This window comes from Artibeus jamaicensis, unplaced genomic scaffold (genome assembly GCF_021234435.1).
Source record: "Artibeus jamaicensis isolate MK-2021 breed Jamaican fruit bat unplaced genomic scaffold, CSHL_Jam_final contig_465, whole genome shotgun sequence".
In the NCBI taxonomy this organism is placed as follows: Eukaryota; Metazoa; Chordata; class Mammalia; order Chiroptera; family Phyllostomidae; genus Artibeus; species Artibeus jamaicensis.
In genome coordinates, this window is record NW_026521843.1 from 19,152,749 (window position 1) to 19,178,319 (window position 25,571).

The 25,571-nt window shown below is 40.8% G+C and overlaps 1 protein-coding gene across 19 annotated transcripts in view; it reads left to right on the forward strand.

Moving 5' to 3' along the window:
- Nucleotides 1-25,571, forward strand: part of LTBP1 (latent transforming growth factor beta binding protein 1) — a 352,163-nt gene that overhangs the window by 279,697 nt on the left and 46,895 nt on the right. For 18 of the 19 annotated variants that reach the window (XM_053667178.1, XM_053667175.1, XM_037146567.2 and 15 more), the window contains 2 exons: nucleotides 2,687-2,809; nucleotides 7,921-8,046. In XM_053667178.1, coding sequence (XP_053523153.1) covers nucleotides 2,687-2,809; nucleotides 7,921-8,046 — 249 coding nt within the window. The remainder of the gene's footprint in view (nucleotides 1-2,686; nucleotides 2,810-7,920; nucleotides 8,047-25,571) is intronic. The other variant, XM_053667181.1, reaches the window with a different exon arrangement.

Sequence of the window (25,571 nt, forward strand, 5' to 3'; positions counted from 1 at the left end):
GATTCTTCTAGATATCTTGTAGAATTGAGGTTTTTTTACATAATGCTAATAATTAAGTATTCCTTTTCTTACTTTTCTATCTCAGTTTCCTACAGAGCAAATAAAGAAGGAAAGGTAAATCATAATAATAATAAAAAAGACCATCTATTCAACATGCATTAGAATAGCCGTGGAGCTATTATAATTAAATGTGGGGCTGTTGGAACTTTCCCACCCTGCTGGTGGCATTGTAAAGTGGTTCAGCCCCTTCAGAAAACAGTTTCTTCAGAAGTTGAACCCACTGCGTTACCCCTAGGGGTTTACAGGGCAAATGAAACCATATGGTCACACACAGACTTGCCCATGGATGTGTATAGAAACTTCATTCATAACAGCCAAAATGCCAACAATCCAAATACTCACCAAAAGGCGAAGGGCGGTAAACAAATCAGAGGTCATTCATACAGTAGAATACAACTTGGCAGTAAAGAGGAGCAAGCCAGCGATACAACAGTTTGGATGAACCTCAAAAACTCTATGCTGAGCAGAAGTAGCCAAACAGAAAAGGGGTACAAGGAAGGCTTTTGGGGCGATAGACATGCCCGTACCTTTGTGTTGTTGTTAATGGTTGTCCATTTTATTTCTTTATTATATTTCAAGCAAAGATTCATAAACGAGAGATTAAAATTTATTCCCAGTTGGCATAATCACTATTCAAAATAATGAAATTAGCAGACTGTTGGAGTTGAAGAATTAGTTTTACATAAATTATATCTGAAAGCCTATTCTTAACTAACTTTGGTTCTATTTTTAGAAGTCTTGATATACCAAAGATTTGAATAAAACATTTGTTGGTATACTCAAAGTTCATAGAAGATATTTAATCCTCCATGTCTTTTTCTGTCTCCATGATACATAATGGTTCCTTCACTGTCTCTTTCATGGCTATTATAACACCCAAGGCATTAGGTTAACAGGAATGGAGAGTTTTTAAGGTCAGACTGGAAAAAGAAAAGAAAACACTACCAAGCTTTACATTTGGCGCTACAGAACGACATCCTGACAAAGAAATCTCATCAATTCCTTGGGAAGTGATTGCATTTGCAACAATTTAAGAATCCAATGGTAGATCTGAACAAATAGAAATTGATAAATAACTGCCTATGCCTTGAGTGTGATCATGGTCACACAGATGTGTCTACATTTGTGAAACTCATTGAAATGGACTCTTAAAATTAGGTGCATTTAGGTAACTTGCACTTCAATGAACTTGGAAAACACATTTAAAAAATAATAACCCACTTCATTGGTGACAAAGTCACATCAGAATTTGTTTTTTGTGTTTTAGGATCAGTATTCAGAAACATTTTAAATCTGGGTGAATATCATAATAACTTGTTTTTATTTTGATAGAATGAAATTGTAAAGTGCTTCTTTCTCTTTTGTTTTCCCCATGATGGTACAGAAGCCAGTTAATTGGTTGATTGGGTTCTGGACAAAAATTTAATTGGTGCCTCCATATTTTGAGCCAGACGGCAAGGAGAACTAGACCTTGGCAGTCTCCATATTTACTTCCACCCGGAGCTTCTCCTGTATTTTCACAGCCATCATAGCCATTTGCAAGAAATGTCCTAGTGTGCCCAATTCTGAGACAAAAAAAGCAGGTTCGATTCCTTAGCTTTCTTCGCTGCTAATAATTTAAATCCTCTGTAGACAAAAGAGGAAGGACTCATGGAGTGTGTTAGGAATAATGAGCTCCGACTAGGAGTAAATGTGGTACTAAACGGCTCTCTGGAAAGTTCTGCCTGGTGTTCATGCAGTGAGGGAGGTCATTAATTGTCTAACATGCTTATAGTCAAAAACTCATTACTGGTTACATAAACCATTTTTTAGTTGTGCATATGCTTTGAATATATATATTAACAAATCCAGGTGACATCAAACCTGTTTGTGATAGCTGCTGAGTTAGTGACTTTAGTGATACTTTGATCTGACCGAGTCCCTTTCTGCCAAAAGTCCCTCTTCTTCCCCCTCCTCCACTTTCTGTCCCACTGAGAGTTTCCAAGTAAATTCCTTTTGTTACCATGAAGCCTTCTTTAACCTTTATGGTATCTCTTTTCTAAGTACATGTGACCTCTGAAGTTGGTACTATTCTTTTGACAAATAATTATATTTTTGACAGCCTTTATGCTAAGTTGCTTTGGACTTCTAAAACAATTTAATGTTGCATGTATTCATTAATACAAACTTTTAAAACAATCATTTCCCTTGAGGGGCAGAGACCATGCCAAATACTTTTAAATTTTTCCTATAATGCATAATACAGGACCTTGTATGAATAGATATTCAAGATACTCTTAACAATATGTATTTAAAGAATGTTTTTATTCTCTATCATCACCGAGAATATAGCCAAGTAAATTATTCTTTGTTACAGAATTTTGACTTTTCCTCTTCCAATTAATTTCATTTGATGTTAAAATTTCAGATTATGTATGTATTCAAAGTTAAAATTCTTTTAAAATGTTTCATTTTTTTTAAAAACTCTAAAAATTAAAAAGTGTCACATATTTCAAATCACATGTTATGAGTGACATAAAAAAATGCATTCACGGTACCATATGTGAGTTGTGTGTCAAGGTAAGGAGAAATACCTCATGAAGATAGAGTTTACTTAATCTTTTACATTTTTAACATTGGTTTGTAGATATTAACGAATGCTTGGAAGACAAGAGCGTGTGCCAGGGAGGAGGCTGCGTGAACACCAAAGGGTCCTACGATTGCGCTTGTCCGGACGGATTCCAGCTGAACGACAATAAAGGGTGTCAAGGTACTGCTCTCGCCCTCGTTGTCACCGTCCCCATAGTTCTCCCGTCCTGGGTGCTTCCTGATGATGACCTGTGGTTTTGCCACCTGCCGTATGTATGAATGGGCTTTGCCAATTTGGGTTTATTTGGGTTTTTAAAAGAACTTTCAGTGTGCTGATTGCGGTGGAGCCGGGGTGGGAAGGGAGGTGTAAGGGGACTAAGTGGTAATGGAAAAAGTACAATAATAAAACAATTATTAAATAAAAAATAATAAATCCCAGTCCACCAAGGAGTGGGCTGCCTCCAGGGTCAAAAATAAATAAATAGGAAAAATAAAGGGCCTTTCTTAGGCTTGCGTCGAGTACAGGAAATTCTCCTTTGCGTGGCATATTGTTACCGACAGAAACTCGTGTGTTTTAGAGCTGTGTCCTCGCTTTGCGTGCTGTGTGGAAATGGAGATCACCTGCCGTTCATTGTTTCTCCCGTGGGTCATCCCTGGTACTTGACTCTAAACTGTCTTTCTAGCTTTTTGGTATGCTTCATGGGCATATTTCACTTGTGCCATAGCTGATATCTTTTCTTTCTTTTTCCCTATCCCTGTTTTATCCAGTATCCAGCTTTTTCTCTTCCTAAAAAATCTCCATAATTTGATGAAAATTATGAAGAACAAGATCTGATATTTTTTCAAAGTGTTGTCACGTTTAGTCATGCAATCAACAGTACAGTGGACACATGGTACTAATAAGAACACAGCACTAATTACATCTCAGCTTTAACTGAACACCTACTATATGCTGAACACTGTAGGTACCTCCTTCAATCCTTACAAAATTTGAGATAGGTTTTTTTTCATTCATTTTGTACATGAATAACTGAGGCTCAGACAAGTTAATTAGCATGCTTCTCCCAAATAAGTGACTGCGCTTTGAACCCAATATCATTTTTCACTACGATTCCCTCTGTCTCCATGCCAGTTCTCATTGCATTTATAACCAAAAGAAAGAAGATGTGAGATTTAATTGTTTTTCGCAGTGTAACAAACGGAGTCATTATGGATGCTGAGACTGAAAAATCCGATCGTGTAGATCCTGTGTCCCAACATTGTTAGCCTTACCTGGCTACCCCATGAGTTTCCCTGTGCTTATTAGTTTTAGTAAATCCATGCCACTGAAAACCCACACTTCCATATACCTTTACAGATACGTATTGCTGGTTCTTAGATAAATGATATTTTTTCCTATTGTTCTTCTACCATTATGGAACTCTGTCATGTGTCCCCAAGGAACACTTAAATAAAGGATTGTTGGAGTTACTTTTCAGGCATTGCTACTGGGCAAGGTACGCCTTTTTTTATGCTGCATTTTCATGAACTATATCTCCTCTCACGTGTCCCAAATTACAGTATTCTTGAAAGGGAAGATGGTGTCCACTCTTTTAAATGTGGTACTGGAATAGTATTATCACCTATGTCCGTATCTTTAGCCACACCCAACGTGTGTCTCTGAGATACCAAAGACATGGGCCTTTGCCTCAAGGTCTTCTGAAATTAATTTCCTTACTGATCCAAAGATTTAAATACACTGCTGTATACGTCATTCAATATCATTTATTCATCATCATGATTTAATAAAGTGAACTTTTCAGTATTTACAAAGCAGAATTTAAATGTACTTAGATTTAGTGCAGTTGAAAAGGAATATTCGAATTACAAATTTATGTGAGACTATCCATTTTAGGACTTTTACATCTTTACAAAATGAATCTTGATTTATATAAAAGCATCAAGAGATGCCTTGAAACAAACAAAAATAATCTGAAACCCATTTTGAATACAAATTTTTTTTCTTGACTGAAAAGTAATAGTGTCTTTTCTAATATCTCTCATCACAATTTTTTTGACTGAACAGAGGCAAAACCAAGTCTTAGCGTAACTGGACCATGATCTGATATTGCAAATTTTATTGTTAAACATCTAGGGCTAAAATCACTAGGATATAATTTAACCGTCTGATTTATTAATTGCACTACTGTCTTTTCTCAGTACATTAAATTTATTTGTGATTCGATATGTGACTATTCCAAACATACGATGTTTAATTAACTATTTATGAAGTGGACTTCTTTCTGTGTCACCCTGGTGATTCCTGTTGTCCAGAGTACATGAACATGTCTGCTGTAAAAAATATAAATCCAAGTGGGTGAAACATATTCCTGAAGCAGGTTTTAGTACCTTTTAAATAACACCATCTATGAATGTGCTCTGTCGTCCACTGTCTCTTATCAGAGGCTGTTCATGATGGCGAGCGCACGGACTTCGTTTTGAACCATCTTTTCTTGCTGTGTTTCTGAAGGCAACTTGTAGTCGTCTGTTTCTGTCTGATCCCTTGGTCATGTTGTCCTTGTGCAGATTGGTGTAGAATTCAGAGTTCGTTTTAATGCTGAAAATGTAATCGGTGGCAATGCTGATGACCTCGGGGCATGTTTGAATAACAATATGTGAGAGCCGTGAACTTTAAACCTTACCCAATAATTTGAAGGAAGTTCCCTACCAGTAAGGCGTTTTCCGATGAAAGTGTATCTGAGAGTCTCTTCCCCCAGCAAACTTAACGGTGATGTAGAGGCAGCATGGAAGTTCCATGTTAATCGTCTCTGTGGGAATGTGGCAGTACACATTTGAGATTCAGAACACACTTCAGTTTCACGTTTTGACTTACACATGCCCAATAGTGAATTTCTGTGGAATCTCAGACCCATGAAAGAAACCCAGTGTAAATACAGCCTGGTTTTCAGCTGAGCTGCTAGCAGCACGGTTCAGAAATGCTCAGGAAGTACAACCCAGATTGAATGCATGTGTTTCTCTAGTTCCAGATATTCGTGTTGTTCTTTCTTAGCTCTTTCCTGGAAAAAAGTCTGGGAATTCGTCTTGCCGTTCCTGTCATCAAACTTTTTATACAATTATTTGTTAATCAGTGACTTCTCTTGAAGCAAGAACTTTATGCACATTATTCCCTGTGAGAAGTTGCAAAGCAGGCAGCTTTTAATAGGCCATATTGAGGCATTGGATAAAATAAGGAGGTGGTCTCGAACAACCTCTAGGGATTTGCAAAATGGATATAGACCTTGAGCTTGATCTCTAGACCAGTGGAACTTTTTTGGCACCTTTTTGCCCAGGTAGAGGTAACTGTAGGTAGCAGGTTAGAAAAGAAGAATGGAACTAAAGCTAAAAGGTTAGAATTCAAAAAAGATGACCAATCTAAGATATTATCAGTAGAGAGCAAACATAGAGGCTGAGATTTTTATAAAAGTGAATAATTTCTTAGTGCGAAATTATATTGAGAAATAGTTTAGTAGGAAGTGATTCATTCCTCTTCCTTGGAATATTTTTAAATTAGTGGCAATAACCAGAATGGAAGGATTTTGAAGAAAGTGAGTAATTCCTGCTTGGTTTGTTATTTTGATTTAGCAATGGATAAGCCAATTAGTCTGAATCATATGGCATATGGAAGGGTGAAGATTTCAGGATTAATGGAGATGGGACAGTCATTGCCAGAATTCCCATTGCACAGTGAGATCAACGGGTCAAAAAGAAGTGCCCGGGAGATCCTGGATGCAGGGAAGGGGGTGACTTTCTCAAGAAGGAGCTGAGTTGGTAGCGAAGCTGCTCTAGAGGTCACTAGGAAGGCCTCTTAGCTTTGAAGTTCTTCTTGCCTGTTCCTGCCTCCCCTATTATATTGCGAACTTCATAATATCAAGGGCCCCATTCTATTCCACCTTCTCATACAAGGCATTCAGTAGACATTTTTCATTAAATCAAAGATGGACTCCTTCTAAGAGGATGTATTGAGGACCTCTTTAGTAAGAGATGAAGGAGGGTCTAAGACCCTTTGGGAAGATAGGAAAATGGCCTTAGTAGGACAAGTTCCCTGGGTGTTTCAAGGACCTGTGATAGTTTTTATGCCTCCCACCTTAATCAAGAGAGCTAGCTAATCTCTGTTCAATTAGTAGGGTATGAACATAACTGTGAAATTGTATGCGGGACAGACATTTATAATACACTATTCATGTGCTGTACTAGAAGCTGGGGGACTCAGACTTAAAATATTCAGTTCTCATAAGAAACAATCAGTGTAGTGATGGACATGGATGAGTAAAATAACAATTAAAGCACAGTGTAAATAGTTCCATGTGTTAGTACCAACATGAATAAGTGAACTGTTCTCCAAGATTCCTTATGTTGTCTACTTGGGTGCTGTTAGCCAACATAATTAGAGCTGGCTTGAAAGAACAGTGTACTTACACAACCCTTCCCGCCCTATCGTGTTCCCGAGTGCATCATCGCTCTGGCCACAGGGAGCATCAGCGCTCTTCATTGAGGACAGGCAGAGCATAGGTGGTCAATGCAAGTTTAACTAGAGCAGGATTTGCTCCTAAGTCATAACAATAGCAACTACCACTCCTTGACCCTTAGTTGTGTGGTAGGCACCGCACAAAGCAGCTGACCCTCATTCACCCATCTTATCATCGCAAAGCTGTGCAAATAATAAGAACTTCTTGGTGAAAATGACCTTCTTTTTTCTATTATCTTTCTTTTATCCTTTTTTAATGAAATAAAGATTGGAGCCTATTTTTATGTGTATACTCAGGAGACATTTGTGAGGCACCATTTATGAACCAACACTATAAATCAGACATACCCAGCCTTGCCCTTAAGAAGTTCGCATCTTGGGGATGGATAGGCAAGGATGTTACAAGGTGTGCAGGCTACAGCAAAGTTGTGTGCGTGGCAGTGGCTCTCCCAGAGAGGACAGAGGGGGCACAGCTTCCTCACAGAGGAGTTCTTGATTCTACAAGACTGTTCAAGTCGAAAGTAAGGGTAGTGTTGTGTCGCACCTATGAAATTGCTTTTGTTTGGTAGGTTGAACATGGCTGAACCTTGGCTATTTTGTGTGATTCAGCCCCCACAGTTTGATAACAGTCCACCAGTCTTATGATGCTCTGGTATTTTTACCAGTGGTGTGCCTGTGTCACAAAATACATGTCTGACCATTTTGTAATAGATTACTGTACATCTGGTATTATAGGGCAGGAAAAACAGATTTTTTTCACGTGTTTGGAACTCTCTTTCCAATTCCAGATATTAACGAATGTGAGCAGCCCGGGCTCTGTGGTCCTCATGGAGAGTGTCTAAACACGGATGGTTCTTTCCAGTGTGTCTGCGAACAGGGTTTCACAATCTCTGTAAGTGGCCGCACGTGTGAAGGTAAGATAACCCGTGAGAGATCCCGTTGTTACTGCGCGATAAAGCGGCGAGGACGTTGCTTTCTCTAAAACAGGCAGAGGCCCTAAGACACTAAAAGATAGTCACGACCGAAGACCTTGAAGCATGTGTACAGCAAGGCGACTCCTACCAGAAATCATAGCTCAAGGCTCCTGAGGTTTATAAATAGGATAACCTGAGGGTAAGATGTTGAAAGTGCTCACAGATGCTTTCACTGCTGGTCCTGAATTAACGAGCCAGTGTGCACAGGAGGCGATGATTTAGGTGCGTGCGGGAGACCCACAGGAAAACTGCAGCCACCTCCCAGGTGTAACTTGAGACTTGCCTGTTTTGATTATGCTTCATATAGATCATCTGCATCGTTCTGTTTATAAAAATAATGTCTTGCTTGATTTCTCTGCACTGTTGTCAGCAGAGATTTTCCAGAGTTATTCCCCTCATATCCTTAGCTATAAGCCAGTGTATTTTCTTACCCGTCAGTATTCATGATCCCCTAAAGGCTGATTAAGTTAACACGGTTGGCGTCCGGTTTGCGACCTCTGTGCGTGTGCAGAGACACAGTACTGCTTAGATTCATAAAGTTTGTGTTCCTGATGATGTTACACTTGGATGAATTAAGGAATAATACATCTGAATCTTTTTAAAAATACACTGAGAAGATTCCCATAATCACAATTTCAATTCACCTCTTTGATAACCTAGGGCATGAAAACCCAGCTACGTTGTAAAGAAGTAAATGGCGAAGATTCCATTCGGGGGGCAGGATAGAACCCACATTCTTCGCTCTAAGAAATAGTGCGGCGGGAAGTCTCTGCTCTCCTTGCACATACCACAGTGGAACCAGGCCGAGGAACGGAGGCCCGGTCCATCTGAAACTAATTATTATATTGGGAGGAATAAACCCATCTTATAAAAAGCAAGACATTGTTGAAATTGCTCTCCTGCTGAGCAGACGAAAAACACTGATGCCAGATTTGGCGTCCGGTTAGAAAGAGATAGTGCAGGGTGAGGTTTGAGTAAGCCCATTTTGAGGGCTTTGGAAGCGATCAGAAGTTGGGAAATGGAGCAAAAACACCATAAAAAGGTGGCCATGAGAGATTTACAAGGACGCCATGTCTCTGTGGTTCGGGTAGGTTAGTTTATACATCCAGGACCAGGGCTCTTAAGAGAGACACTGCATGAATGCGTACATTCTTCTGGCGAGATCACGAGACCGAATTGCAGAATGCATGTTGCCGCCCCCCCCCGCCCCGCGCCCCACATTCCAGAAAGATGCAGGTTTGCTTCTTGAGTTAGTGTTAAACCATGGCCGCTGTGGTCTCCCTTCTCTGCAAAGTAGTTCAAGTTCTAACTGCTGGCAGTTGGGCCACGAAACAACTGTGTTGAAACAAAAGTAAGTTGCTTCAAGTGCTCGCTTGTCGAGGCTGTTGTTCCAGAAGAAGATACCAATATAAATACATTCATTTTTTTTTCCTTTGGACTTAGTAATTTTTCTATAATTCTGTATCTTTTTTAATCCTGATTTCTGCAACTCGAGTTATATATGCACTCTAATGTAGTTCTAATTTTGTTAGGCATTTACTTGGCAGAGACTTGAACTTAACAAATTTTTAGAAAATATCCAGTGCTTTGTAAATTACTGTACCTTAGTATATGTTCCCTGACACTTGATCTAGGTCTTTTTACTCCAGAACCTGGACATTGTACAAGTAATAGAATAGGTAATTTAGAATATGGCAGTATAACTACAAATCTTTCTCATTATTAGGCATCTTGTTTTCTTTCTAGAATAAGCTCTGCAAAGCTTTCATTTATCTGGGGCTTAGTCCAGTATATTAAACTGGCCTAAATTTCCTTTTCTTGGACTGAAACTTGTGGCAGTAGCAGTATGCCCTGACTCTGCTCTTGCTGGGCTGTAGGATGAAGCCAGTCCCTGTGATCTGGAGTTACCTGTGGAGCACAGGTGCGGAGGATGGCAGGACAGCAGGTCCTTGAGTAACGCTGTTTTGTTATAACGTTGATGAGGTGCCATAGGAACTTAACTCCTGTTCACTATGTCGATCAGCCTATAGTAAATTGGTTTTGTTATACGTTGTTTCACTCCGAGTTGTGGAACATATTGATGACATCAAGTGAAGGCTTACTGTACTTGAGCTGACATTGAGAAAGTGTCTAGCACTCATTTGTGCTGGTTCACCAGCATCTGGACTTCTGGCAAAGCAACTGAAGCCATGTTGAGGCTAGAGCTGGCGCACCCAACTCTAAACAGGACTAAATGAATCCCACCCATGAAGAAGCAGACTCTGTCAACATGAACCATCTCAAGTACCAAGTAGCGCAGAAGGCTGTATAGGAATGAAAACAGCACTGCCAGCTCCTTCCTCTCCCTGCTGTTTGTGGCGCTCGGGGAACACCTTGCAGGAGAGGAAGGAGAAGCGCCCTGCTTCTCCCACGTGCCACAAAGAACAACAGTGTTATCTGACGTTCAGCTGGAGTGCAGTGGCAGCTATTTTCTCACTTATTCTTTCACTCAGCAAATATGTATAGAGGGCCTGTTTTGTGCCCTCCCACTGTTACTATTCAGAGGGCAAAACACACACGGTTCCATCCACACAGAGCCTACATTGCAGGAGGGGAGTTGGAGATAAGTAAATAGAACATAGAGAAAGTGATGTATTTGTATTTAAGTAGTATAACATAGTTATACTTTATGGCTATAAGTAAGCACCATATATAATATAATGCACAGATTGTTTTTTCTTGAGTCCCACACACAGATGTCACCAAAGTGCAGAGAAACGGGACCCTTTGATTGACTGTCTCCTCCTCCGTGTGTCCTTTCCGTTCTCCTTGTAACCATGGCTCCCTTGCTCCTGCCGCCTTGTGTCCTCTGGCCGGAGCTTTTATCTTCCATAGAAAAGCAAAGAAAACTTCTTAACTCCTTTCACTCAGCTCACTAGTTTACATCCCAATTTATCTCACCCATGCGCTTGGAAAAAAGTCACAAGTCTTTTGCTCTTCTAGTTTATTTCATTTTCTATTGTGGAATTTTAATTCAAGTGGAAAGTATTTGTTATCCCATTTAAGGTGACTCAGGGCTTGGTTTCTTCATCATTGGCAGCATGTATGTAAGTGGGGGAGACTTGTGACAGTTAGATTCCTAAGTGTCATGACTTCGGTCCCCTGACCCCATGGAGCAATGCCTCCTGGTGTCTGACTTTGCGTCACTCCATTCACGTGCCTCTTTGCGAGCTGCTGTCACCCAGAGCGGCTGTGCTCTCCCAGGTGGGCGTCCGGGTCGAGTGAGAGCTCGTATGACAGGGAGCGGAGTTGGGGGCATCTCCAGGCCCAGCACCCCTTCCAGCCTGTTCACACAGTGGAACGACCACGGTGGTCGAGCAGGGACCTCGAAAAAGCCCAACAAGGCAGAGCAAAAGTGGCTTACAGAACCTGGTGGTCTAGGCTGATTAGGCCACCAAATAATGACAAAATCACTCCCTGAAGCCCTGTCTTTCAGAGAGCATCTTCATTCATTCATTCATTTGACACATAATTATTAAGTGTGATACTATGTGCTACTCACTGTTCTAGGTATTGGAGCTCTCAGTGAACCAAAAAGCCCTACTTTCTTGGAAGCAATGAACTAATAAGTCAACTATATAATATACTATAAAGTGATAAACCCTATGGGAAAAAAAAAAGAAGCAGAGCAGAGTAAGGGGCCCTGAGGGCGGGGACAAGGAACGGGAAGCTGGTGTGATACTAACGGCGGTGGTCGGAATTGGCCATCCTACCGTACTACGGTGGGTTCGTGAAAGAAATACTGCAGTTGCTGTCTGAGAAACAAACGGAGCCTTTCTTTTTCAAACTGGTCATGCACTGGCTGAGTGATAATAGCCTATCAATAAACAGGAAGAGGGCATGCGAGGGTCTGCCCAAGGCTCTCTTCCTATTGCCAGTAGGAAGTCTGTCGTCCAGTCGGAATAAAAGGCACAAACCCTAAGGTCAGCAGTGGACCCTGGGTGGTAGTGATGTGTCAGTGCTGGTGCATCATTTGTAACAAATGGACAGCTGTGCTTTCCCATGTTGATAGTGGGGAGGCTGGGGGGAGGGGGCGGGGCTTGGGGAACCAGGGGAATGTGAGAATTGTTTGTCAAATTGCACTGTGAACCTAAAACCACTCGTAAAAATAGACTGTTTTTTTTTAAAGAAGCAGACATATCTGGTCTATAGAACCACACTACCCTGAACACACCCAATCTCATCTATAAAAATCAGACATTTCTAGAATTACCTATTTTTCATCAGGGGAGAAAAATCGTAACCTTTCATTTCATTTCTGTATTCTATTCCTATATTTTCCTCCTCTGAATATTGTTTACTTCTCACTTTTCAAAATAATGTCCCAGACAGACTCCAGGAGCAGAAGCATCTGCTCCCACTTTCAAAACCTTTCTAATAATTGACTCAAAAACTGAGAACTAAGGATTGGGAGGGGACTACTAATGACCCCCTCTCGGAATCCCAAAGGACTCCAAGAATCAAGTGCTGTTGGTAAACAGATAAGAGACGCTAATCTCATAACCTTTTTAGATATCTACTACAAACCACTTGTTAATTCATTAATTTAAAAGGGAAAGTAGCCCTGGCTGGTGTAGCTCAGTGGATTGAGCATGGACCTTTGAACCAAAGGATCACGGTTCGAGTCCCAGTCAGGGCACATGCCTGGGTTGCAGGCCAGTTCCCAGCAGGGGATACACAAGAGGAAACCATACATTGGTATTTCTCTCCCTGTCTCCTTCCCTTCCCTTCTAAAGATAAATAAATAAAATTTGTAAAAAATTTTAAAGAAGTTTTAAAAAAGAAAAAATATACCAAATGCTAGTGGTTAGGGTGGCTAGCTTCTCGACGTCTCCTGGGAACAGTGCTCTTATCGGAAAGACTAAAGAAGCTGGGTTCAAACTCTCAGGCAAGTTTTATGCTCACTGGAAACCAGAAAACACAGCAAAGGCAACTTTTGCCAAATCAGAGAAATAAAAACAAATTGGGAGCAAGCGTGGTTTTGTTTTCAGACGTTTCCATGCCTTTTCTACAGTGTTGAAAGCCTCAAACGATTGCTGACTGTGCCGTAAGGCAGCCGGTTGTTTGTGTCCCTGAGACGGAACTCTGTCCCCACAGAGAACATATTCCTGAACGCGATTCAGCCGAGTAGGACATTGAAGTGCCCAACACAGTACTGTATGACCTCTGGCTGCTCGGCCCTCGGATTTGTACATTTTTTTAGTAGTTTGGAGGTTGGAAACGGAAAACTCTAGGAGGAGAATACAGCCTGAGTGTTTATGACTTTTGTAAAGAGAGGGAGTTTAGGTTAACAATAGGATTCTTTTGCTCCCATGTGTGAAAAGAAAAAGGGTCATACACCATTCCAGGTAAGAGGGGGAAATGGCTCCCCACCATAGAGGCTACTGTTCCTTACTCATCCCCCCCCCCATGAATGTACTTCTGCAGCAATGGGAGTGAAGATGGATGTTTAAATCATTAGGGAGCGAGCTGAGGAAATTTTGCTGGAATACGCTGCTTTTGGACCTGGAATACATATTTTCCATGAGTTGCATGATTGTCTTCCATACAGCAACATTTGTGTAAAGAAATTCTTCACAGAAGCAAAAAAAAAAAAAAACCCAGCAATTCAAGAGTTCTTCCTAAGCCTTTTATCACTGTTGACCTTTAAAAACCCCAGAGCTATAGAAAATCATCTGTTCACAGAAGGAGAAGTAAACACTTTGCTTGGAGCCAAAAAGTAGACACAAAACTCCCAGAGAGTGAAGTCTGTGAATGAGCAAGCCACCCCTCACACTTTCCACCGCCACCCAGCTTGGGTCCGGGGCAGCCGGCTTCCTGCATCTATTCTGGTGGCTGTTTTGATGTCATCGACAACCCAAGTACTTGATAGGTCATGGAAGGTTGTCACGAGTAGTAATTTTATAAACAGACCTAAATTGTGATGCTTGATATATGGATTCCAGAATTCATTACTTGTTGAGCATCTAACTGGTAGAATATTCTGTGGTTCTCTTGGACTCTCCATGAATAGATGCACATACTTCCTGTATCTGATTTCATGATTTCATTAAAACAAGAGCAATAATAATACTAGCCAGCCTTTGCTGAGTTCTTGTTATGAACCAGGCACTGTGCTAACTGCGTTGTACCCATTTTCTCCTCAATATTCGCAGCGGACCTACAGGTGGGTTTAGTATTCATCGGTGTGCTTTAGCTGCTATGAACAGCTGAAAATAAGGAAGTTTATTATACTAATAATTGTACCAGTCATCACCTCACATCTGCTGTAGGTCTTTATTCACCTGTCACTTTCTCAGTGAGCCCTTTTCTGACCACACTTTCTCACATTTACGTGAACCCTCTAGTTCTGTGTCTTTTTCTTCTGTATTCTTTATTGTCAGACGCCCCTGCTGGTCTCCAAGGCTGATGAGACAGGGATCTTAACCTGTTTTGTTCAAAACCGTATGCCATTAGAGTAATTAGGACAGAATAAGTATTTGGTGAATGAATGAATGAAGGGATGAAGAGATGGTTTGTAACTCATCCCGGACTCTCAGAAAACATGTAAGAAGATGACTCCAAACTGAGTGTGTTGAGCACTTTTGGGAAGCCTTTCCTATTTTTGGAAGATTGACTTCTCTAAGGCACACCCTGCATAATTATTGGCTTCAGCCATGTTTAAGAAATTAGGCTGTGGAGTCTCAGTATGTGGGCTTGAACTCTTACTTCAGCTCTTCTGCGCTGGGTGAACTTGGGTAAATTACTAAATCTTCTGCCTCAGTTCCCTGTGTGCATAATGAGGGTAATAAGAATACCTACATGGACTTGTAGTGAGAATTAGATATGCCGATGTGTGTTGGCATGTATGCGTGGAGCTGGGCTCATAAAATGTGCTCAGTGAATACGAATTGCTGTTAAGTTCTAATACTGGTATCATTGTTACTGCTGGTTTTTTCTTTAATACTTGGGCACTTAAAAAAAAGAGAGCCTTTTTTTAACATCTCTTGTTTTTTATTTGATCAGTGCTAACAAAATACACAATACACTGTCAGGTAGCAGAAGCATTTATGAATTAAAGCATCTGCTAGTTCTAAATCCAGGTCTGGATATAAATGAATTCTGCATTTTATCTTATTTTAAACCCCAAATTTATTTAAAGTCATATAGAATACAATGCAGTTACTCATTTATACATAATATACTTTAACTCTTACCCTTTATTTCCCCCAAGTTTCATGTGGCTCACTGTCCCCACTCACCCCCTAAGGATTTCAAGTTTTTAAATGTTTTATGTATCAATTGCCAATAAACTGATGGCTAATGCTGATGCTTGCTTGCATTTACGCATCGGAGTTATTTCTAGAGGTACACTGTCTGTTTCCTGTGGTTTCAAAACGGATCTTTTCTTGGCCTCTTATTTGAATATGGAAAGAGAAAAACTAGAATAGTTTAAAAAAAGGGGGGGAATTTTTTGGCTGATTTTATATTGCCTCTGGGGCCTGCGTGTCAAAAAGATGAATCTGGGTTTGATGTGTTTGGCCCGTGCTTGGGGCTTGCTCCCAGGGCTCCCTGGCAGCCGCCAGGAGTGGGAAAGGCTGTGTATATGAAAAGGGAATGTGCCCAGCCTGACTCTGAAGTGAGACTAAGACGTTTATTTTTAAGCAAATCTCAGGTGTTAAAATATGAAACTATTAAATTAATGCAAACATAATCCAAGTAGCTATAAATAAATATGAGATAAAATAGTACTGCATTTTAAAAGCATAGTGTAAGCATACAAGTATGTATTTCACATGTACTATCTACTGCAAGTGATAATGATGAGAGGGGAAATATGCAGTGAAGTCTAGGATATTTTCCACAAGTGTCTAAAGACCTTTTTCTGAATAGCATACAATGTATATGCAATGGAGAATTTATTCAAATATTCTACTTTTTATGTTCGTCCATTGTATAATAGTAAATTAAGATTATTTTTTAACTTTAAGAGGAGACTTTTTTTAAAGCTTTCCTCTCATTTAAATTTTTAGAAATGTGCCTTTTCTGCAGCAAATTCAAGTCCTTCTCATTCACTTTTCCAGTTTTTATATAATATTCTGGCCGTCCTTACTGGGAAGAAACTGGAAGCAAATGGCTTTTTAAACTCAGAAATGCACTTTGATTCCCTTTTTCTCAAAAAAAAGCGTAGATGACTTCATGTGTTTACAGGTTTTGCTTCTGTGAAGAGCAAAAGTATTTTGTTTCTTCTTTAAAAAATATACTGCTTTCCAACGTAATCCAGAAAGTTTCCTTTAGAGGTCACGGATATTCAGTTTTCGCTTTTACCCTGTTATGTGGAGGTTTTATTGTCCCTGAGCAAACACCTGCCACATGCCACGGCTTCCGCATGCCACCCCGTGTCCTCATTCTGTGACGGGGAAGACTGTGCCCAGTGCAGACGGCAGGCTCCGCAATCAGCCTAAGGACACAAACGCCCTTTCCAGGCCCGGAGGTTTGGGAGCCCGCTCACCGAGGAAGACTGAGACAGCGCGTTCCCCATTTTCTTCCTCTTTCACTGAATGAGCTCGTTAATGCAGTTTCAAATGTAAAAACCAAAATACTCTTCTTGGATGTTTTTTTTAAAGCAGTTAATCTAAAATGATTTTATTCATAAGGATTTTTAATCCTTGACCTTATTTTGGAGGCTAAAGAGAAAATCTTCATCTGGACACTTACCCCCTTCCTTGTCTTCAAAAGCTGAATGGAAATGAGAACTAAAGACATAGTTTAAGCACTTGAAGAATTCTTAAGACGTTTTTGGGTGTTCAAAAAAAATGACCAAATGAAAAAACTCAGCTTTATATTTTATCCTCACATAAAAGAACATGGACTCACTGTGCTTAGTTATAAGCACAACTCACTGTATATTTGGAATCTCTAATCCCCCTGAAATTTATTTTTGCAAATGGTGTGAAATAGAGGGCAAGATTTATTTTTTTCCTAAATGGATGTCGAAGTGGGTCACCACCGTTTATTGAGAAGATCACCTTTCTCTCGCTGATCTGCAGTGATAACTCTGTCATGGAACCATGTAATCAAACATGCAGTTGACCCCTGACCGGTGCTGACCCCTCACCTCCAGGGCAGTCAGAAATCTGTGTATAACTTTTAACTCCCCCAAAACGTAACTATTAATAGTCTCTGTCGACTCGAAGTTTGTTACCAATAACAAACAATTGATTAATATGTATTTTGTGTTCTATGTATTAAATGCTGCCTTTTTACAATTAAGTAAGCTCAAAAAAGAAAATATTATTAAGAATATCATAAGGAAGAGAAAATACATTTATAGTATTTCCTGGGAAAAAATCTGTATATAAATGGACCCACACAGTTCAAAACCTTGAGGTTCAAGGATCAGCTGTGTATGGCCTTATCTCTTTCTCCTTCACTCCATCCCTAAGCTCATCCATTCCTGCATGAATAGCATTTTGTCTTAGTTGTAGCAGCTTTATAAGGATTTTTATTATATAGTGTTTTAAATTCTAAATTGTCCAATGTTGTTTTTAATTGAAATTGCCAGGGCCATTCTTGGTCCTTTGCATTCCCATGTAAGTTTTATAAGCTTATCAATGTTCACAAAAAATTCTGCTGGGATTTTGATTAGAGTCACATTTAATCAATTGTTTGATTTGAGGAGATCTGATATTTTACAATATTGAGTCTTTCAATTTATATTCCTCTAGTTATTTAGGTTTTCTTCCATTTGCCTTGAGGTTTTGTTGCAGTTTTGTGTGTGCGTAAAGTCATACATGACATTATTTAGACTTACTTCTATGTTTTCAATATTTTTATGTTGTCGTGAATGGAATTTAAAATATTTTTACCCTTAATAATTATTCGTTACTACCGTATGGCTCTGCAGTTCCCTTTGTTGTACATTAACCTTGAATCCATGTCCTTACTAAATTTACTTGGTATTTATACTAGTTGATCTGCAGATTCTTTTGGATTTTGTACATTTACAGTTATGTTGCCTGTAAATAATGTAGTGTGAGTTTTATTTTCTTTTAGTAATTATACCTTTATCTCATTACCCTCTCCCAGACCTCCGCTACAGTGTTGAATAGAAATGGTAATACTGGAGCGTCTTGCTTTTCATTCTACTTTGCCTCTTGTTAGTGTGGCTATAAATGGTGTCGTTCGGTTCGACTTTGCATGGTTTGTCCTTTCCTGCCTTTCCATGTTCTTATATTGCAATCTTTTCTGTGAGTGTGAACAGGATACTATTCATTCTTCTCTAATCCAGATTGACAGTCTTTGTCTTTTAATTAGAGAATTGAGTTCACATATATTTAACATAAGTACTGGTATTTGGTTCAAGTCTGTACTTTACGCTTGTTTTCCATTTGTCTTTTCTCTTCATTTTTTTTCCTTTCCTTTTTTGGGGGGAAGGGGGTGCCTTCTTGTGGAGGATTTTTTATTATGTCATCTGCCCCTGCGTTTATATATATATTTTTCAAAGAATGTTTCCCTATGATTTTTAGCTAAAAAGGGTATGAAGGGGAAATAAAATGCACCAAAAGTTAAGGTAAATTTGGGATCTGAGCCGCTCGGGTCCAAAATCACATAATTGAAAGTGAAATTGTATGCAGTACTTACCTGTATACAGTAGAAAAGTCCATGTTCAGACAGCAAATATTTATAACTGGAAACTTACCATTGTGCACTGAGGGAGGGATTAAATCCAAACTGTTTTTATTCCTCATGCAACAGAATCTCTGAATTTAATGTTCAAAAGATTGTACTTTCAGGCAACATGTCCAGAGTTTTTGAAACTAAACAAATATAGCTTTGTATCCACCAAAATCCCCGCAAAAAAACCAAAAAACAAGACCCCCCAAAAAACCCACCTTGGCTACATTAAACAAATATATATATTTTGTCTTGGGGTTTTGACTTTTTGTTTGCTTGTTTTCAATTGAAACTGTAAATGTTGAGAATTGATATGTTTTCCTAACTAAAAGTATGTGTATACTATTAAAAATAATCATTAGTAGCATTCTTAATGTATTTTATTCATTATGGTATTACAGTTGTCCAATTTTTAGCCCTTTTATACCCCTCCGCCCTGTACCCCTACTTCCACCCACATTCCCCCCCTCCTTGGTTCGTGTCCATGGGTCATACATACAAGTTCTGTGGCTTCTCCATTTCCCATACTGTTCTTAACCTCCCCCCTGTCTATTTTGTACCTACCGTTTATGCTTCTTATTCCCAGTACCTTTTCCCCCTCTTCTCTCCAGCCCCCTCCCTCCTGATAACCCTCCATGTAATCTCCATTTCTGCGATTCTGTCCTGTTCTAGTTCTTTGCTTAGTTTGTTTTTGTTTTTATATTTTTAGGTTTGGTTGTTGGTGGTTGTGAGTTTGTTGTCATTTTACTGTTCATTTTTTCATATCATTTTATCCTTTCAAACAAAGTTGTTTTTAAAGATCAAGAGCATAATTTGGATGTATTCGAGTACAGTTGTCTATGAAATACTCATGTAGGCACATCAGGCAGGCAGTTTGATCAAGTTACATCTGGTGCTTGGACGGGAGGGTAGTCTGGGGATGCAACTGGGCGGGGTCAGCTATGGATGGCACTTGGAGCTTTTAGTACAAACGAGGCACTACGAGACATCATGTGGTGAGAAGAAAAGAGGACCTAGAACGTAGACACTTCAGCATCTAGGGGTCAAATAAAAGAGAAGGATTATGTGGGAGCGGCCCAAGGATTAAGAGGAAACCCAGGACCTTGGAACCCAGGGCAGAGGGACCAGCTAGAAACACGAGGATTTTATACCATTACCTATGGAGAAAAACTGCAGAGGCTTAAGGGAGAATTATTTGATAGGACTATTTCAAATGGCAAATCCTTCTCTCATTATGGAGGATGGGTTTGGAGTAGCAGTGAGTGGCTGGAAGCACCATAGCCAGATAAAAGGCCATGGTAGGTATTCGGGTGAGAGATGGTGAGGCCCTGAATAAGGATGGAGAGGAGGAGGGAGACTGGAGACAGTATCAAGGATAAAATCAGAAGAGCGTGATGATTGGGTGTGGGAGGTAATAGAGTATGTCTCATATTTCGGGGTCAGATGACTAAAATGATGGTTATGATTTTAGGGTGGTTTTTATTAGGGTTTTATGAATAGTGAATAGTCATCATCCACATGATATTAGTTAAGTCAGAACAAAGTTTCGGTTTAGTTTCTCTAGAGCTTCTAGCTGTTTCCAGAAATTAAATGGGAGGCTCCTCTAGGGGGTTGCTCCAGAATAATTTAAGAAAATCTTTTCAAAAGTAGTGAATTTCAAGGCTGGGTTTTTGGTTTTTTTTTTTTTTAAGGACCTCTCATTGGCCAGCCTTATTTTTTAGAATTATGTGCTAGGAAGCTGGCCTTGAAGTAACTTTCTTACTTTTGTTGCTTATCTTAGGTTTCTAGCTTTCCCAACATACCTGTGACCATTGAGGTCCCCCGGGTTTTCCCACCTTCTCAGTTAGGCAAGCGCCTGGCTGTCAAACTCTGCACAAGGGCATTGTCTCCACTTTCCAGAATGAAGTTATTTTCCATAAGACATAAGGCCCATATTCTTCAGCCTTGTCAGTGTTGCCAGACCTCAGGGAACTGTTTTTAAAGGCTCTTTCCATATCCTATTGTATTGTGTGGACCATCTCCAAATCCAGTTTTTAATTTCCTATTGGCTAAGTTTTATTATTTTTTTTCTCTAGGCCATGCGCTCATCTTCCGTTTAACCCTGGCTTCCCTCCTCTGCTGGGAGAGAGGCCTTAATCTCCTTTGGGCCAGCAGCCGTGCCATTTAAAAATTCCTTCGGGAAGCGATTCAGCTAGTTTCGCACTGTTCAGTCCCACTTCCTGGCTGGGAGGCACTGTCTCCTGGTCTGCTTCCGCTGCTTTCAGGACGGAGTGTGAGGCCTGCGTTTTTCCTGAGGCAGGAACCCCTACATCCCTTCCAGTGTAAGCCCCTTTTCCTTTGGCTCTATTTTCCTAAGGCTCTGGCACCAAATATTTAACCAATTTCAGTGGGTCAGGAGGCCCTGGGCTGAAATAATGGATCATTTCCTTTTCATGAAGGGCTCCAGAGAACACCAGTACTAACCATGTGGTCCAGGGGCCCCCTGTGGCTTGCACAGCCTTGCTGCCCGATGGGCCTTTCCGCCAGGGGCCTCCTAGAGAAACTTCGTTCTCAGGACTACAGTGCCTCAGATATTTACATTTAAGACACGGTGACGATGGATGACAGGGCCTTGTTTAAATGACAGGACGAGGGTGCTTGATTTAAACTGCAAGTCAGGTAGCAGTAAGTCAAGGAGCACGCTCTCTCGCTTCCACCTCTTCATGCTCGTTGGTCCCCCAATCTGGCTGGTTTGTTCGCCTTCTCAGACTGACCTGTAATAGCCATTGCCATGGTGGGCGGCAGACAGATGTAATGGCTGGAGCCGCAAAGTCAGATTCCAAAGAAGGCTCCTTAACAAGGCTCTGACCCTTTGCCAGCTCTGCCGCAACTGGTTGCGTAACCTCGGGGCAAGTTACTTCCCCTCTCTAGGCCTCAGTTTTCTGGTTCTTAAAATGAAGGGTTTCAAGCCAAATAATCTTCAAAGTCTCATCAAGTTGATATGGACCATATCATTCGTCTAAAAATCTTTTGATGACAGGAAGGCTTTTTCTCCCGAACCTTGCTCAAGGACAGTGGGGATATTGTTCTGTGATGGATCCATTACTAACAGTGGGGTCTCTTCCATCACCCCTCTCTTAAAGTTCCCTGGAAACAGACGGGGGCTCGTCAATGAGCTGCTTCCTCCAACAGGTAGATATGTCTTGCTCAGAATAAGAAAATTAACAAAGATAGGACATGTTAAGAAAGTACGAGAAAGAAGCACTTCTTTTCTTAAACAAAACAAACTGAAGAGTATATTTGAGAGAAGGAAAATCAAATCATTTAACCGAACAAAAAAATTACACAAACATGGCTTTCTCCCCACGTACATACTTTTCCGTATAATACAGAAAACCTAATGGACTTAGTGAGGTCTTGTTGTGGATTGCATTGTTGATGTCACAGTTGTGATTTTTTGGCGAGTGACTAAGGTTTACCTGACCCCAGTGCCTTTTACAAAGGCATGCCTCCTTTTCCTGCTTTTCCTTTTCTTCATAGTTCACCTTACTTAAGCAAGAGGTTGGTAGCAAGTATCTGGCCTTAAATCTCTGAGAATTGACGGTATAGGTTTGGAGGTCTGCTTTCTGGAGAGAACCCCTGATAACAATTAGTAGGTTTTAATAAAAACAAGTCATATTTTACTTGTTTCGTAAAATATTAATAGCCAAAAATTGCATGAGAAATCAACAGCTCTTGCAGCCATACTCCTGATTCCTTTGGGACACCGACCAAGCGAGAGCCAGAGAGGCACTCTTCCTCCGTCACCCGTTGCAGCATCACGACCAGTGACAAAGCCAGGCAGGGTTCTCACAGGTGCCTCAGTCATGGGAGGGGCTCATTCTTCATTAAGGGAAAAGAAAACCCGTGGTATTTGCAACGTTCAAAATTTAGTTTCATATTCAAAACCCAACTTCAGCAAAAAATAGGATGGGTCTCACTCGTCCCTTTATGAAGCTCACATCTTGATAGGGCTTTTAATATCATATAATCATAATTTTTTTAATATTTAGTTTTATTTCTACAGAGTTCATCTTAACTATAGCAATTCTGTAAGTCTCTTTACATACAGAGCTAACAAAGGAAAAATATCTCAGAGAGCTCACATTGAAGAAAAACCTAATGGAATAATAGTTTTTCTAAAACAGAGATCATTAGTCAGAGAAGTGAAACAAATGTCTTCTTATTAAAGCCGTCACCTCATCTCATCGTTGAAAGCATGAAACTGCTGAGCATTAACAGTCCGTCATTTTTACAAAATACTAGTTGTTGAAGAGCTAGTCTCTGAGAGCAGGCATTCCAGGTTGGTTTTTCCTATTTGTTCAAATTAAAAATGTTGCTCATCTAAACTTTCTCTGATAGTCACCGTTACAGTAGGTTTTAGATTGCAAGATACCCAGTAATTAACAACGGTCTCAGGACTGGTTCACCTTACAGTCAGTTATTCAGTTGATGAGCTGGCAGTCATTAACAAGGAAGCTTCGTCTGCTGTAACGTCATAGAATTACCAAAAAGGAAAGCAAGAGACTTTATGTCAGGGATCTGGTCTGAAAAGCCACCGGATTTCTTCTAGCACTGCTTCTTTGCTATTCACTGTCCCTTTTAGTAGGGAAATAAGGTGCTGGGGAGGCTCAGCAGCAGGCTCAGCGGCACAGTCATGGCACAAAATGCTCTGGGGGCAGAGAGGAGGGGCCCTGAAATCCGCTCTTGGAGTAGCTACAGAAGGTGCTCCATAGGAAGGATCCCTTGGATCGTCTTTTGAGAAGCCAGGAGTTTCTGAACAAAGTAGCTGGAGGGAGATTTGTAGTGCAGGAAGGCGTGTGCCCCAAGTCAAGGAGAAATTACCCCCAAACCATGGTGTTTTCAAAGATCTCTAAGATATTGGTGGGGATGAGCATTCACCTGGAAGGAGGCTGGCTAGGCGCTGCGGCCAGACTTGCAGCCAGGAGCCAGATGACAAAGGGCGCCCTGTGCTCTGCTAAGGAGAGTGCTTGGGATCCTCTAGCCCAGAAGAGATCTAAACATTCTGAGCAAGAGCATGTACTGACAAGGCTGCAGTTTGGTGGAGAAAGGATTGGAGAGAGTGAAGCAAGGTTGGAGACAAGGAAACCGATTAGGAGTACGAGTGTCAGGAACATTAGATAAATGGGTATGATGGAGTGGGGGGTGGGGAGGAGGTGCAAGAGAAGGATGACTCAGATTTCTGGCCTGGGTGACCGGTTGGATTCTCAGATGAAGGGATTATGGGAGAAATGGAGGAGGTGTGAGGCAGGGAGTGGTAATGAGCTCAATTTACTATGAACACATCCAGTCGGTGTTAGATAAGTGGTTCTACGGGACAGAGGTTGACCCTCGAGAGAGACCGGGAAATCAGTATACAAGTGGTAATGGAAGCATTTCTGAATCTCTTCCCAGCCCTCAGATCCAATGGTTCAATGAATAATGTGAGCTCTTGACAAACGTCCGTTTGGGAAAGCTAAAATTAGCAGCGGCCTGCGTGAAGTGATTCGATGACACTGTGTGGTTACTCCTCTCGGGGTTGTGATCAGTGAATAAGTTGTAAGCCCAGGCTTACGCTGTGCAAATCCATCAGGACAGATTCCTGGAGTGTCTTCTCTGTGTTCCGTGCTGCAAGGGAGATTCATTGTTTTTTTAGATGTGAAATAATTCCATGAAGCTTTCCATTCCAGTAGAGGAGGTAAGCTGTAGAGGCAAAAGAAAAAAAAAGGAGGAAGAAGAGGTGAGAGATTTCTCACTGAGTTCAGGAAGTTTGACACTTTTGCTAAGTGTGACGTCACAACAGACCCCATGCATGTGCCGCGCAGAACATGAACGATCCTGGCTGGAGAGGAAGACTTGGAATTCATTCCGAGGACTGTGGTGATTGCAGTTGGGAGGGTGTGGAAAGGGTGGAGAGGGGAGCACTGAGGATGTTGCTACCACCAGAGTGTGTCTGAGTCCCCACCGGTGCCCCTTTCCTTCAGGTGGTGAAAGGTGAAGGCCATGTTGTGTTTACAGGTAGAATGAGAATAAGGGTCTACCTCTGGTCACGAAAAGAGAGATTTCTAGGAGGGGTGTGGACCAGACTTAGAGGTCAAGGGTGAAGGTGACTGACTGGCAAATGAGCTGGGGATTTAACAATGGGTCAGTCACTGGTGGTTTTCCTCAGAGGGATTCTGAGAGATACAGTCAGGAAGTGGGTCATGAAGGAGTAGGAGGAATAATAATAGTAATGATAATAATAATAGTTGACATGCATTGGGTGCTTCCTATGTTACATGCCAGGCAATGTTATTAAAATGACATTGTATGCATGTTATTTTGTTTAATCATCACAGTAACTCTAGAATCACACCAGTATTATTAGTTATTAATATTAGTACTGCTGCTTTTATTTCCTTATACCGATAAGAGATATTGGGAAATAAAGGCAATAAGCATAGACAAGTTTTTTTTTTGTCATTTTGCCGTGATAGAAAGAATGGAAAAGCACAGTAGGTGACATCATGGTGAAGTTCCAGCTGTTCCAAGAACTTCTTTAACATTTTTGAAGGCAGTGAGGGGGGAGCTGAGGATGGAGCCGGGAGGAGGGGCACGGTGAAGGTGCTGGAGAAGGCTGAGCAGGGTGGACCCGAGGGAGAACAGACTGGTGGGCTTGGGAGAAAGGGCCTGGCCTTGAAAGTTTTCTTCTTCAGGTCGAGAAAATGAAGAAAAGTTAGATGCAGGCACGCAGGTTTTGCAGCTGCAGAAGC